Source organism: Polypterus senegalus, chromosome 17, assembly GCF_016835505.1.
Source record: "Polypterus senegalus isolate Bchr_013 chromosome 17, ASM1683550v1, whole genome shotgun sequence".
In the NCBI taxonomy this organism is placed as follows: Eukaryota; Metazoa; Chordata; class Cladistia; order Polypteriformes; family Polypteridae; genus Polypterus; species Polypterus senegalus.
In genome coordinates, this window is record NC_053170.1 from 31,108,303 (window position 1) to 31,122,583 (window position 14,281).

At 45.8% G+C, this 14,281-nt stretch overlaps 1 protein-coding gene across 15 annotated transcripts in view; it reads left to right on the forward strand.

Annotated features, from left to right (window-relative positions):
• epb41a (erythrocyte membrane protein band 4.1a) overlaps positions 1 to 14,281 on the forward strand; it is a 234,654-nt gene that overhangs the window by 103,200 nt on the left and 117,173 nt on the right. For all 15 annotated transcript variants that reach the window (XR_005631025.1, XM_039739690.1, XM_039739692.1 and 12 more), the window contains one exon: positions 71 to 175. Coding sequence is in view for 14 of the 15 variants with exons in the window: in XM_039739690.1 (XP_039595624.1) it covers positions 71 to 175 (105 nt within the window). In the remaining variant the exon portion in view is untranslated. The remainder of the gene's footprint in view (positions 1 to 70; positions 176 to 14,281) is intronic.

Consider the following 14,281-nt stretch of genomic DNA (forward strand, 5'->3'; position numbering starts at 1 on the left):
AAATTCTGTTTAATGTGTAGTGTTAAATTTAAAATTTCTCCTATATAATGATTAGATATTTTATTCCTAGAAACATGCCAAGGGTCAGGAGCTTTTTGGCAAGGTTTGCGAACACCTCAATCTCCTAGAAAAAGACTACTTTGGACTGGCACTCTGGGAAACTCCAACACAGAAGGTAGGCACCATGTTCCCCAATATCCATTTTTGACTCCGATTTTACTGGTTAGGTTTATGGTAGGAAAAAATGCTGAACGGGATTGACTAGGCCTTTCCAAGGAGGTGTTGGAAGAAGCTGCTGAGGATAGAGTTTCTCCACTCCTATTGGGCTGTGCCTTATTCACTTTCCATGTGAGGTAACAAGCAGGCATCTAATCAGTGTAATCAAAAATTGGTTGATACTACTTTGAACCTTGAGTTTCTTTAGTATTGGAGAACCACTATGTTTCCATTGTTTGGATAATTGGACCCATATTGATGGAGCCAAGATTCATGCATAGTTATGAAGCACTTCTTCATTTCTCCCGATTCAAATTCATTAGCCTGAGATTCGCAATTGAACTTTAGGTGCATGAATACTTCATTTTAGGAGTCACAATTCTGGAAACAGACCTCTTTTATGTTTAGTTTTCCATGAAGAGAATTTTAACTAATCCATAACTCACGGTCTGGTGTAAAGAAAGTTCTTTAACTTGTGCTGATATTACCACAAGGTCTGAATTTTTTCTCTGAAGATGCACTTGTTATTGCAGACATACTTTTTGTGTGATTGCTAGTCTATAGTGAGAGCTTCATGTTATGTCTATTGTACTATTGAATACATGTCACTGGCTGTAATAGCATTGTCAATTGTGCAGACTTGTCAAAGTATATCAGTCTTGCACAGTGTTACGTTATATTGATTGACAGGCATTCACTGTGGATACTATGCAGAATGATTACTGAACAGACAGAAAACAGTACAATAGAATTTTTTTTTTATTAAAGTTATTAAAAGCAAACATTCCATACAAACAAGTCAAACATAACAAAACTAAATTCAATTCAACCCCCACCCAAGAGAGGCCAACAGCCAGAGTAAATCGTTTAAGAGCAGAAGAGAAAGGAAGAAAATCCTTTTTCCCAATATAAAAGCTTATTCTAGAATGTTATTGATTAGATCCTGCCAGGTTTTAAAAACTGTTTTGAACAGAACCTCTAAGTGAGAATTTTTTTTTTTTAGTTTCAAATAGTATATAACATTAGTTAACCACTGATTTCAAAGTAGTGGGATAGGATTCTTCCAGTGAAGCAAGATATGTCTACGTGTTAATAGTAAAGTTAAGGCAATTACAGTTTGTTGTACACCAAACACAGCTGTTAATGGATTAGAAGTGATTGTGACACCAAGGCTGTCTACTAGGCATTAAAAAGATTTTGGTCCAGAATGATGTTAATTTGGTATACGCCCAGATAGTGCTGGGCAGTATGACCAAAATTCTATATCACGGTATTTTTCAAAAGAATACCGGTTTCATTGGACCGTAATTTTTTCCCATGCATGAGTTGATGTTAACCACATTTTCCACTGCAATTACTGGCTAAGAATAACCTACTCCACTGTCATGAGAATTGTACAAAAAAAACATTTTAAAGTGCACACAAGTATTAATACAGGTTTGCATGGCCCCATAAAGTGATAGTTTTAAAGCGGGTGGCACTAATGAAGAGAAGGAATCACACAGCATGACAGATGCAGTCTAAATATAGAGCCTTTTTATTGAACAAAGTTTGCAAACAACTTAAACTATAATTTTGACAACATATTTTCAACCATCCAAAGAGTCATTTAGACTTAGTAAAATATTGAGAGGTGCTTGTCAGAAGTTGTATTGCACTGAAAATGTCATAGAAAAGGAATAAATAGAAAATATTTTTTGTAATCCAACTACACTTTGTTAATGTTAACAATCTTTGTCCACTGACATGTTAAAGTGACTTTAACAAACAACTTTAAAATCACTAAACTGCATGATTTTTAAACAAATAATAACAATAAAATAAATAATAGTGCAACTTCCAGTAATAATACTATTAGTTCAAGACTTAAAGACCAGGTGCATTACACAGTATTCATCAAATAAAAATAAAATAAAACAGGTGCAATTTGGTGATGGCATCTTTGCCAACTGAACCATCATTAAGGCAAACTGCATTAATATGGACCTTGCTTAGTCGACATGTTGACTTTAATGTTGACGCTTATGTCAAGATTAAAGTCGACATTTCCACTTTACGGTAATCCCTCGCTATATCGCGCTTTGACTTTCGCGGTTTCACTCTATCGCGGATTTTAAATGTAAGCATATCTAAATATATATCATGGATTTTTCGCTGGTTCGCGCTTTCATGGACAATGGGTCTTTAATTTAGGTTACATGCTTCCTCAGTTTGATTGCCCAGTTGATTTCATACAAGGGATGCTATTGGCGGTTGGCTTAAAAGCTACCCAATCAGAGCATGTATTACATATTAACTAAAACTCCTTAAATGCTATAAGATATGCTTCCCGCGTGGCGCTTGTTTGCTTCTCTATCTTTCTCACTCTCTCTGCCTGACGGAGGGGGTGTGAGCAGAGGGGCTGTTAGCACAGAGGACACGGACGCTCTTCTACAAAATGCTGCTTTATCGCGGTGCTTCTGTATACTTAAAAGCATGTATTGATTTTTTGATTGTTTGCTTTTCTTTGCGAGCGCTCTCTCTGACATTTTCTGCTCCTGACGGCGCTCCTTTAAAGATAAGATATATTTGCTTTCTTTTAATTGTGAGAAATAACTGTCATCTCTGTCTTGTAATGGAGCACAGTTTAAACGTTTGACTAAAGGGTGTTATTTCATGTCTAGAGGGCTCTAATAATGTTAACAGTGTGGGAGAGTTTATAAGGGCTTAAAATATATAAAAATAACCATACAAACATATGGTTTCTACTTCGCGGATTTTCACCTATCGCGGGGGGTCTGGAACGCAACCCCCGCGATCGAGGAGGGATTACTGTATTCTCATAGTTTATTTTGTCATTAAAGTACAATGTCGTAAACTAAACTTCATCTTAAAATTAATGTTTAATTTACTAGATTTTCTCAAACCCCGTCATAAGTTAATGTAGCACATTAAATGCTTTGTGTTATGTTTCCTGACCCAGTTGTTAATTGCTATGCACTTCTTATACTGACTTCCTCTAGCACTAAGAGGAAGCACAGGCTGCGATCACCAAACAGAATACATTCACTTCATGATATCCCTGCTCTCTGAATATTTAGAATGCTAAGATAAATACTTGATGATATTTTCATGATGAAATGCATTAAAGCATGTATTAAACATACACGGTGATGTGGCGGTAGTGCTGCTTCCTCTTAGTAAGGGGTCCCCAGGTGTACATTCAGTGTAGAGAACTTTATGGCAGGTGTGACGAGGCTCCAAAAAACTGAATGTGTGAATGGGTATCGCACAGGTTTAACTTAAATATTGTATAAATATTGGGTTCGTGATCTGGCAGAAAACAAGCTATTAATTAAGAAAATGGTTAGAATGAAAACCTGAATCCACTGGGGCCTTCCATGACTGGAATTGGGGGACCTGTTCTAGACAGAGTCAGCAAAGTTTGAAGGGTTAACATCTGCATCAAGTTCAGCAGTAATCTTGGCCCTTTATTTTTTTTCCATTCTGTTATCATATGTACAAATATGAGACATTAGATAGACCAGTGTTTCCCAAACTTGGTCCTGGGGACCCCCTGTGGCTGCAGATTTTTTGTTCCAACCAGATTACTAATCATTGACAACACCTGATAACACTGATCTCATTTAATTAGCTGGTATTTTTTTTTTCTTTTATTAGACACTAGCAAAATACCCACACTTCGCAGCGGAGAAGTAGTGTGTTAAAGAAGTTATGAAAAAGAAAAGGAAACATTTTAAAAATAACGTAACATGATTGTCAATGTAATTGTTTTGTCACTGTAATGAGTGTTGCTGTCATATATATATTCATATATATATATATATATATATATATATATATATATATATATATATATATATATATATATATATATATATATAAACACTGCTCCAAAAAATTAAAGGAACACTTTGAAAACACATCAGATCTCAATGGGAAAAAGAAATCCTCCTGGATATCTATACTGATATAGACTGGGTAATGTGTTAGGAACGAAAGGATGCCACATCATTTGATGGAAATGATCAACCTACAGAGCCCTGAATTCAAAGACGCCCCAAAAATCAGAGTGAAAAAATTGTGGCAGGCTAGTCCATTTTGCCAAAATTGAATTTCAGCAACTCAAAATTGTACGCAGCACTTTGTATGGCCCCTGTGTTCTTGTATACATGCCTGACAACATCGGTGCATGCTTCTAATGAGATGACAGATGGTGTTGTGGGGGATCTCCTCCCAGATCTGGACCAGGGCATCACTGAGCTCATGGACAGTCTGAGGTGCAACCTGGTGGCATTGGATGGACCAAAACATAATGTCCCAGAGGTGTTCTATTGGATTTAGGTCAGGAAAGTGTGGTGGCCAGTCAATGGTATCAATTCCTTCATCCTCCAGGAACTGCCTGCATACTCTCACCACATGAGGCCAGGAATTGTCGTGCACCAGGAGCCACTGTACCAGCATAGGGTCTGACAATGGGTCCAAGGATTTCATCCTGATACCTAATGGCAGCCAAGGTGCCTTTGTCAAGCCTGTAGCGGTCTGTGTGACCCTCCATGGATATGCCTCCCCAGACAATCATTAACCCACCCCCAAACTGCTCATGCTGAATGATGTTACAGGCAGCATAATGTTCTCCATGGCTTCTCCAGACCCTTTCACTTCTGTCACGTGCTCAGGGTGAACCTGCTCTCATCTGTAAAAAGCACAGGGCACCAGTGGTGCATCTGCCAATTCTGGTATTCTATGGCGAATGCCAATCGAGCTGCATGCTGCTGGGCAGTGAGCTCAGGGCCCATTAGAGGACATGGGGCCCTTGGGTCACCCTCATGAAGTCTTTCTGGTCGTTTGGTCAGAGACATTCACCCCAGTGGCCTGCTGGAGGTCATTTTGTAGGGCTCTGGCAGTGCTCATCCTGTTCCTCCTTGCCCAAAGGAGCAGATACTGGTCCTGCTGATGGGTTATGGACCTTCTATGGCCCTCTCCAGCTCTCCTAGAGTAACTGCTTGTCTCCTAGAATCTCCTCCATGCCCTTGAGACCTTCTGGCAATGACACGTATTGATGTGCCATCCTGGAGAAGTTGGACTACCTGTGCAACCTCTGTAGGGTCCAGGTATCACCTCATGCTACCAGTAGTGACACTGACTGTAGCCAAATGCAAAACTAGTGAAGAAACAGTCAGAAAAGATGAGGAGGGAAAAATGTCAGTGGCCTCCACCTGTTAAACCATTCCTGTTTTGGGGGTCATCTCATTGTTGCCCTCTAGTGTATCTGTTGTTAATTTCATTAACACCACAGCAGCTGAAACTGATTAACAACCCCTCTGCTACTTAACTGACCAGATTAATATCCCATAAGTTTCATTGACTTTATGCTATACTCTGATTAAAAAGTGTTCCTTTAATTCTTTTGAGCAGTATATATATATATATATATATATATATATATATATATATATATATATATAGCAAAATACCCACGCTTCGCAGCGACGAAGTACTGCATTAAAATTTTTATTAAGAAGAAAATTAAACCTTTTTAAACAGAGAAAATATGCCAATAATTATTTAAGGATCTCTTTGTATACCATGTTGTCAGTTGGCCCACCGGTTGTAACATGACCAAGCTGTGCACTGAGCTTACTCTTGAGAATGCAACTTACAGTTGGCCATGTGAACAGTAATCTTGTATCAAATCTGACAGCTTGGATTGCTGCTGTCATAATCGGTTTGAGTTTCATGGTTTGTTTCAATTACGGAAGTATTTGCAGGATTTGTTGTGTTGAAGTGACATTCGGCATCTGTCAAGCACTGTAAGCAAACAACCGGTTTCATCGATAAAATCACATCCAGCTTTTCGGAGTTTAAACATTCATAAACATCAAAGTGTCCACTACTGAAATCGTCACCTGTGAGTCTAAGATGTTTAAGAGGCACTGGCGGTTGTCGAAAGGTGTAAAATATTTGGCCATTTCGGTACACTTGAAAGCGATAACCGAATAATTCAGCGGCAGCCATCAACTCACATGCAGAACCATAGGTGAAGGGCTTAAGCATTTCACTCTTCTAGTGCTCCTGTGTAGTATAATTATCTCCTGTACCGTCATCAGTCCACACCTTAAACCTGTCCCAGTCATTCAATACATAAGACACAATTTTCCTCCGGATATCAAGAGTGAGCCTGATATGGCCGTGCAATATGTAACAAAGAGAATGGAAAATGTAGGTGCCATCTTCGGGCATGGAAACCACTCGGTAAGTGACAGATCTTTGATCGATGGTGATCACCTCATAGACATGGTAATGGGGGTTGTAATGATAAAGAAAATGGGTACCTGAGAAATGTAAAGTAAGTCTAAAATACCTATACAATAACTATAATTGTAATAAACAATAAAACAGCGGAGAAGCCATGGATTAAACAAAAAGGCTGTAATTATCAGTAGGGAGACGTGAATCCCGTGGCGAAGCAAGGAAGGGAATGTAGAGACCAGAGCGACGGACGGCCTTATCAAGGCAGGCATCCAACAACGTGGGGAGCGTTGGGATGGGGGACCCAACGCCACCTCACACGGTGACCAAGCTGCAGGCTATGGATGTATATATGTATGTAAGTAGCGTTGGGAACCCGTGTACAAAGTTTCTTGAAGATGAGCCCATAGGAAACAAAGACTTCAAGAAAAGTTCAATATGGTTGCCGACAGTGGCATCATACCACCGAAATAAGTACGTACATTGGTTTTGGTTAGTGCAGGGAAGCCGCCTACCAAATTTCAAGATGGGGCCATAAATAAGAAAGTTCAACATGGCAGACGTTGTTGACCGTTATGACTGTTACGCGTAGAAATTCGAAATTAAACCTCCTAAACTTTTGTAAGTAAGCTGTAAGTAATGAGCCTGCCAAATTTCAGCCTTCTACCTACACGGAAAGTTGGAGAATTAGTGATGTTGGAAAGTTCAATATGACGGCCGACAGTGGCGTCATACCATCGTAATAAGTAAGTACATCGGTTTCGTTTAGCGCAGGGAAGCCGCCTACCAAATTTCGTGAAGATGTGGCCATAAATAAGAAAGTTCAACATGGCGGACATTGTCGACTGTTATGACCGTTACGTGTAGAATTTCGAAATGAAACCTGCTTAACTTTTGTAAGCAAGCTGTAAGGAATAAGCCTGCCAAATTTCAGCTTTCTACCTACATGGGAAGTTGGAGAATTAGTGATGAGTCTGTGAGTGAGTGAGTCAGTCAGTCAGATAGTGAGGGCTTTGCCTTTTATTAGTATAGACTAGCAGAATATCCGCGCTTCACAGCGGAGAAGTAGTGTGTTTAAAGAAGGTATGAAAAAGAAAAGGAAAAATTTTAAAAATAACGTAACATGATTGTTAATGTAATTGTTTTGTCATTGATATGAGTGTTTTTCTCATATCTATCTATCTATCTGTCTATCTATCTATCTATCTATCTATCTATCTATATATATATATATATATATATATATATATATATATATATATATATATATCTCTCTCTCTCTCTATATAGAGATATATATATATATATTGTGGAAACCGTACCCCCAACACAGACAGACCGACACCAGGATGTATGAAACACGCTCCTTTATTTACTGCACCACAATGCCTTCTCTCATTAACTCTTTCCTTTCTTCTTCTTTCTCTTCTTCTTTCGCTCTTTCTCTCTCTCTCTCTTTCTCTTTCTCTTGGACCTCCTCCTCCTCACAAGCTTCGTCTCCTTCCTCCCAACTCTGGCTCGCTCTCCGGAAGGAGGCGGCTCCTTTTATCAGGACCCGGATGAGTCCCAGGTGCTCCCCTTGACGTCACTTCCTGGTGTGGCGGAAGTGTCAGGAAAGCCCCTGGAAGCACTCCGGGTCGTCTTGGAACTGTTTCCGGGAGCACTTCCTGGTGTGGCAGAAATGCTGCCATCCAGGACTCCCCAACTGACCGGGCGCCCCCTGGCGGTGGCCACGTCCTCTCACGGGCATCCCAGCTCTGTCTCCGTGGCCCCCAAATAGACCCGGGCGGCTGCCCTCTCGTGGCCGAGGAGAAGTATTGTCCCCATTGGGGACTGTCCAGGCGTCCGGCCGGGCAGTGTCCCGTACATCTCTGACACTGCCCCCTCACCAGCTGAAGCCCATCCGGCAAAGCGGCCCGTCCCGCGAGGGTCAACAGTTTCCCATTTCGGGGTCCCGGCGTACCATCTTCCATGGTCTGGACCTGAAAAAGAAGACACAGGTGCGGAGACGTCGTCCCGACGCCGCCTAATGGCATTTCTGCTCGGGGCATATGGACAACGCCTCCACAAATGCCCAGCTCCATGGCACCTGTAACACCGGCGCACCCTTGTATTTCAGGTGTTCTCGGGCCTGAAAACAGGACGAGAACGCCCGTGCCTGTATCCGTTCAGCTTGGCTCGGGCAGCTCTCCATTGCCTCGGAGAGATCTCTCTCGCCGCACACGAGCTCTTGCTCACTCTTTTTGCCCTGTCCGGAGACCCTCCATTTTCTCCGGGCCTCCCGTTGCTCTGGGGTGCCGCAACAGCTTGGATCCCTTATGAATTAAAGCGGGACCCCTTGCGTTTGCACCCCTCTCGATCGGGCTCGAGCACCGCCGCTTCTTGGCGGGTGGTCTGGGTGCCGACACATACAAGCCGGCACCGCCCCCCCGACTCCACTTGTACTGCGGTCTCAGTACTGCGTCCCCCGATCTACTGTCGGAACCCTTGCTACTTGAATCCCTTCCGTTACATCCAGGTTCTTTTCGCTAAGGATTCCATAATCCTGTTCGGTACGGTGTCACTTACCTGTACCGACGCATCAGACTTACTGGAGAATCCCGCGTCGCGCCGCGTTAACCACCCCAGTACGGCTCTCAGGGGCGCGTCCGTAGTCTCCTCCAGCGTCTTGAGCACACTCGTCAGGTTCTGTAATACCTGCAAGAGAGGCTGTACAGGACGAAAGACTTTCTCTAACTCCTGTACAGCCAATAACAAGTCACTTAAGCCAGCCGGCACTGAAGTCGTACATTTCTCTGACTCACCTGCCGGCTGGGAGCCGTGGAGCTCCTGCGCATGCTCCGTTGGGTCTTCGGGTGTCCCAGGATTGACGTTCGTTGGTCCCGCCTTCTTGTACTCACCGGCGGGGACACAACACACACGCCCAATCCGTACTTGTTTTGGGGAGGAACTTCCGGTCTTCCAACGCTCCCTCCACCTTATGAGCAGACGTCTTCGGGGAAGAGACTTCCGGGCAGCTTCCGCCCCGCAGCCATTCTGCAGTCGAGGCGGCTCCTCTTCGTCTCCGTCGTCGTCTCGTTGTCAGACCACGGGTCGGCATGCTCGGCCACAGACGCGGATTCGGGCAGTCCCCTGCTAAAAAACATGACCAGGCGACCGCAGGGTAAGTCCCGCCAAGCGTATCACCCTCCGGCGTGAGACTTACCTCCCGAATCCCGTCTTCGAATCCGCTGTCGCCGGGCGGCTTCTTCCGCCGCCCCGCCGCCCCGATGCAGCCGCAACGACGACGCCGGTAGAGGCATCGCTACCTTCAGGGCCCGGTTGCCCTTTTCTTCCCCATAACAGAGGCGTCCGTCTGGCGTGGTTTACAGCGGGCGTTTCCAGAGGCGTCAGCGCAGGCTTGTGTGTCGCGGTAGTGCGCTTCGTCTGTTGTGCGGGGTTGGCTCCACAAAATATTTATAAAGACGGGTCCCCCCCTTTTAGCAGGGGGTTGGTCCCTGTTCGGGCGCCATTGTGGAAACCGTACCCCCAACACAGACAGACCGACACCAGGATGTATGAAACACGCTCCTTTATTTACTGCACCACAATGCCTTCTCTCATTAACTCTTTCCTTTCTTCTTCTTTCTCTTCTTCTTTCGCTCTTTCTCTCTCTCTCTCTTTCTCTTTCTCTTGGACCTCCTCCTCCTCACAAGCTTCGTCTCCTTCCTCCCAACTCTGGCTCGCTCTCCGGAAGGAGGCGGCTCCTTTTATCAGGACCCGGATGAGTCCCAGGTGCTCCCCTTGACGTCACTTCCTGGTGTGGCAGAAGTGTCAGGAAAGCCCCTGGAAGCACTCGGGTCGCCTTCAGAACTGTTTCGGGAGCACTTCCTGGTGTGGCAGAAATGCTGCCATCCAGGACTCCCCAACTGACCGGGCGCCCCCTGGCGGTGGCCACGTCCTCTCACGGGCATCCCAGCTCTGTCTCCGTGGCCCCAAATAGACCGGCGGCTGCCCTCTCGTGGCCGAGGAGAAGTATTGTCCCCATTGGGGACTGTCCAGGCGTCCCGGCCGGGCAGTGTCCCCGTACATCTCTGACACTATATATATATATATATATCTCTATCTATCTATCTATCTAGCTATGTATAATGTGTGTGTATATATATCTATCTATCTATCTATAGATAGAGATATAGATATAGATATATAGAGATATAGATATATAGAGAGATATAGATATATATATAGTCCTTCACTCGTGTGCGTGTCTTCATAATCCCAGCTGATGACCTCATAATCGTATACGTGCAAAAGAAAGTGCGAATCGCCTTAATATTAGTTTGCTGCGGTGTAGAAAAGGGGTCCCGTGTTTGCACTTGTCTGGGCTATAGCTCAGGGGGAGGATGTAAAAAATAAAAGTGCTCACTTTGACTTAAGGCAGAAGCGCAGTCAGCGTCTCAAAGTAGACCCCAGTTTTTGCAGACACGTTCATGATATCAAAAGTCTCAGCGCTCTTTGGAGGTCATTCAAATAAATATATATATTATATATTATATATTAACCGATCGGAACCCCAGCGGTGTTTTGTTATTGGACTTCTGTGCTCGTCACGAATTGTCCATAACGAACACCATGTTCACGCATAAGGGTGTTCATATGTGCACTTGGCACCAGGACACCCTAGGCCTCAGGTCGATGATCGACTTTGTGGTGTGTCGTGGACTTGCGCCATATGTCTTGGACACTCGGGTGAAGAGAGGGGCGGAGCTGTCAACTGATCACCACCTGGTGGTGAGTTGGCTTCATGGTGGGGAAGATGCCGGTCAGACCTGGTAGGCCCAAACGTGTTGCGAGGTTCTGCTGGGAACGGCTGGCAGAGTCCCCTGTCAGAAGTAGCTTCAACTCCCACCTCCGGCAGAACTTCAACCACGCCCCGAGGGAGGTGGGGACATTGAGTCGAATGGGCCATGTTCCGTGCCTCTATTGTTGAGGCGGCTGACGGAGCTGTGGCGCAAGGTGGTGGTGCCTGTCGTGGCGGCAATCCCGAACCCGTTGGTGGACACGGCGGTGAGGATGCCGTCAAGCTGAAGAAGAGTCCTATAGGACTTTTTGTCCTGTGGGTCTCTGGAGGCAGCTGATAGGTACCGGCAGGCCAAGCGGAGCGGCCGGTTGTTGCTGAGGCAAAACTTCGGGCATGGGAGGAGTTGGAGAGGCCATGGAGAACGACTTTCGGGCGGCTTCGAGGAGATTCTGGTCCACCGTCCGGCGTCTCAGGAGGGGGAAGCAGTGCAGTGTCAACACCGTATATGGTGGGGATGGTGCGCTGCTGACCTCGACTTCGGGCGTTGTGGGTGGTGGGAGGAGTACTTGAAGACCTCCTCAATCCCACTAACATGCCTTCCAATGAGGAAGCAGAGCCTGGGGACTCTGAGGTGGGCTCTCCCATCTCTGGGACTGAAGTCACCGAGGTGGTCAAAAACTCCTTGGTGGCAGGGCCCGGGGTGGATGAGATCGCCGGAGTTCCTTAAGGCTCTGGATGTTGTAGGACTGTCTTGGTTGACACGTCTCTGCAACATCGCATGGACATCGGGACAGTGCCTCTGGATTGGCAGACCGGGTGGTGGTCCCCTCTTTAAAAGGGGACGGAGGGTGTGTTCCAACTATAGAGGGATCACACTCCTCAGCCTCCCTGGAAAAGTCTATTGGGGTTCTGGAGAGGAGGGTCCGTCGATAGTGAACCTCGGATTCAGGAGGAACAGTGTGGTTTTAGTCCTGGTGCGGAACAGTGGACCAGCTCTTCACCCTTAGCAGAGTCCTGGAGGGTGCATGGGAGTTTGCCCACCGGTCTACATGTGTTTTGTGGACTTGGAAAAGGCATTCGACCGTGTCCCTCGGGAATCCTGTGGGGGTGCTCGGGAGTATGGGGTACGGACCCCTGATAAGAGCTGTTAGGTCTCTGTACAACGGTGTCAGAGCTTGGTCCGCATTGCGGCAGTAAGTCGAGCCCGTTTCCAGTGAGAGTTGGACTCCGCCAGGGCTGCCCTTTGTCACCGATTCTGTTCATAACTTTTATGGACAGAATTTCTAGGCGCAGCCAGGGTGTTGAAGGGGTTTGGTGGACTCAGGATTGGGTCACTGCTTTTGCAGTGATGTTGTCCTGTTTGCTTCATCAGGCCGTGATCTTCAGCTCTCTCTGGATCGGTTCGCAGCTGAGTGTGAAGCGGCTGGGATGAGAATCAGCACCTCCAAATCCGAGAGCATGGTCCTCAGCCGGAAAAGGGTGGAGTGCCCTCTCAGGGTTGGGGGAGAGATCCTGCCCCAAGTGGTGGAGTTCAAGTATCTCGGGGTCTTGTTCACGAGTGAGGGAAGAATGGGCGTGAGATCGACAGGCGGATCGGTGCGGCATCCGCAGTGATGCGGGCTCTGCATCGGTCTGTCGTGGTGAAAAGGAGCTGAGCCGTAAGGCAAAGCTCTCAATTTACCAGTCGATCTACGCTCCTACACTCACCTATGGTCATGAGCTATGGGTAGTGACGAAAGAACGAGATCGCGAATACAAGTGGCTGAAATGAGTTTCCTCCGCAGGGTGTCTGGGCTTTCCCTTAAAGATAGGGTGAGAAGCTCAGTCATCCGGGAGGGGCTCAGAGTAGAGCCGCTGCTCCTCCTCCGCATTGAGAGGAGTCAGATGAGGTGGCTCGGGCATCTGATCAGGATGCCTCCTGGACGCCTCCCTGGTGAGGTGTTCCGGGAGGAGGCCCCGGGGAAGACCCAGGACACGCTGGAGGGACTATGTCTCCTGGCTGGCCTGGGAGCTTTGGGATTCTCCCGGAAGAGCTGGAAGAAGTGGCCGGGAAGAGGGAAGTCTGGGCCTCTCTGCTTAAGCTGCTGCCCCTGCGACCTGACCTCGGATAAGTGGAAGAGGATGGATGTGTGTATGTATATATATATATATGTATATCTATACTAATAAAAGGCAAAGCACTCACTCACTCACTGACTCACTCACTCACTCACTCACTCACTGACTCATCACTAATTCTCCAACTTCCCGTGTGGGTGGAAGGCTGAAATTTGGCAGGTTGATTCCTTACAGCTTCCTTACAAAAGTTGGGCAGGTTTTATATCGAAATTCTACGCGTAATGGTCATAACTGGAAGCAGTTTTCTCCATTTACTGTAATGGAGATGAGCTTCAACGCCGTGGGGGCGGAGTTTCGTGTGACATCATCACGCCTCCCTAATCACGCAGTACATAGAAAACCAGGAAGACCTCAAAAAAGCGCTCAAGAAAACATGCATTATATAATTGAGAAGGCAGCGAAACAATAAGAAGCGAGTTCTGCTACTTCGGAAACAAAGCACGATGTAAACCTACACTTTACATTAAGTTCATAGACAGGCTGCCGCTGGCGTTTGTAATTTAGTGCCTGCCCATATAAGGCCATCCGTCAGCGGCAATCCAATAGCAAACTGCCACGGGTAAATATTCACGGGTGAAGGACTGTGCTTATGGAGAGGAAGATGAGATGGTCAGGGTGGTGTTTGACACAAACTCAGCGAAACTGCGAGAGAAAGTTTTAAGTGCCAGGACTAAGGTAACATTAAATAAGCTATGGACATAGCGAGATGGCACCAGCACAGCTGGGAACCTTCGATGCAAGTACACCGAGTGGCTCACGTGAACTGGCGCAGTGCACAGATAAAAGCAACAGTTCCAAAGAGCTGAACAAAACCGAATTACACAATTGAAAAGGCAGCAAAAATATGAAGCGTCTGATAAGCATATTCATAAATGCAGCTACTGTGGAAACAAAGCACACGGTGGAAAAAGT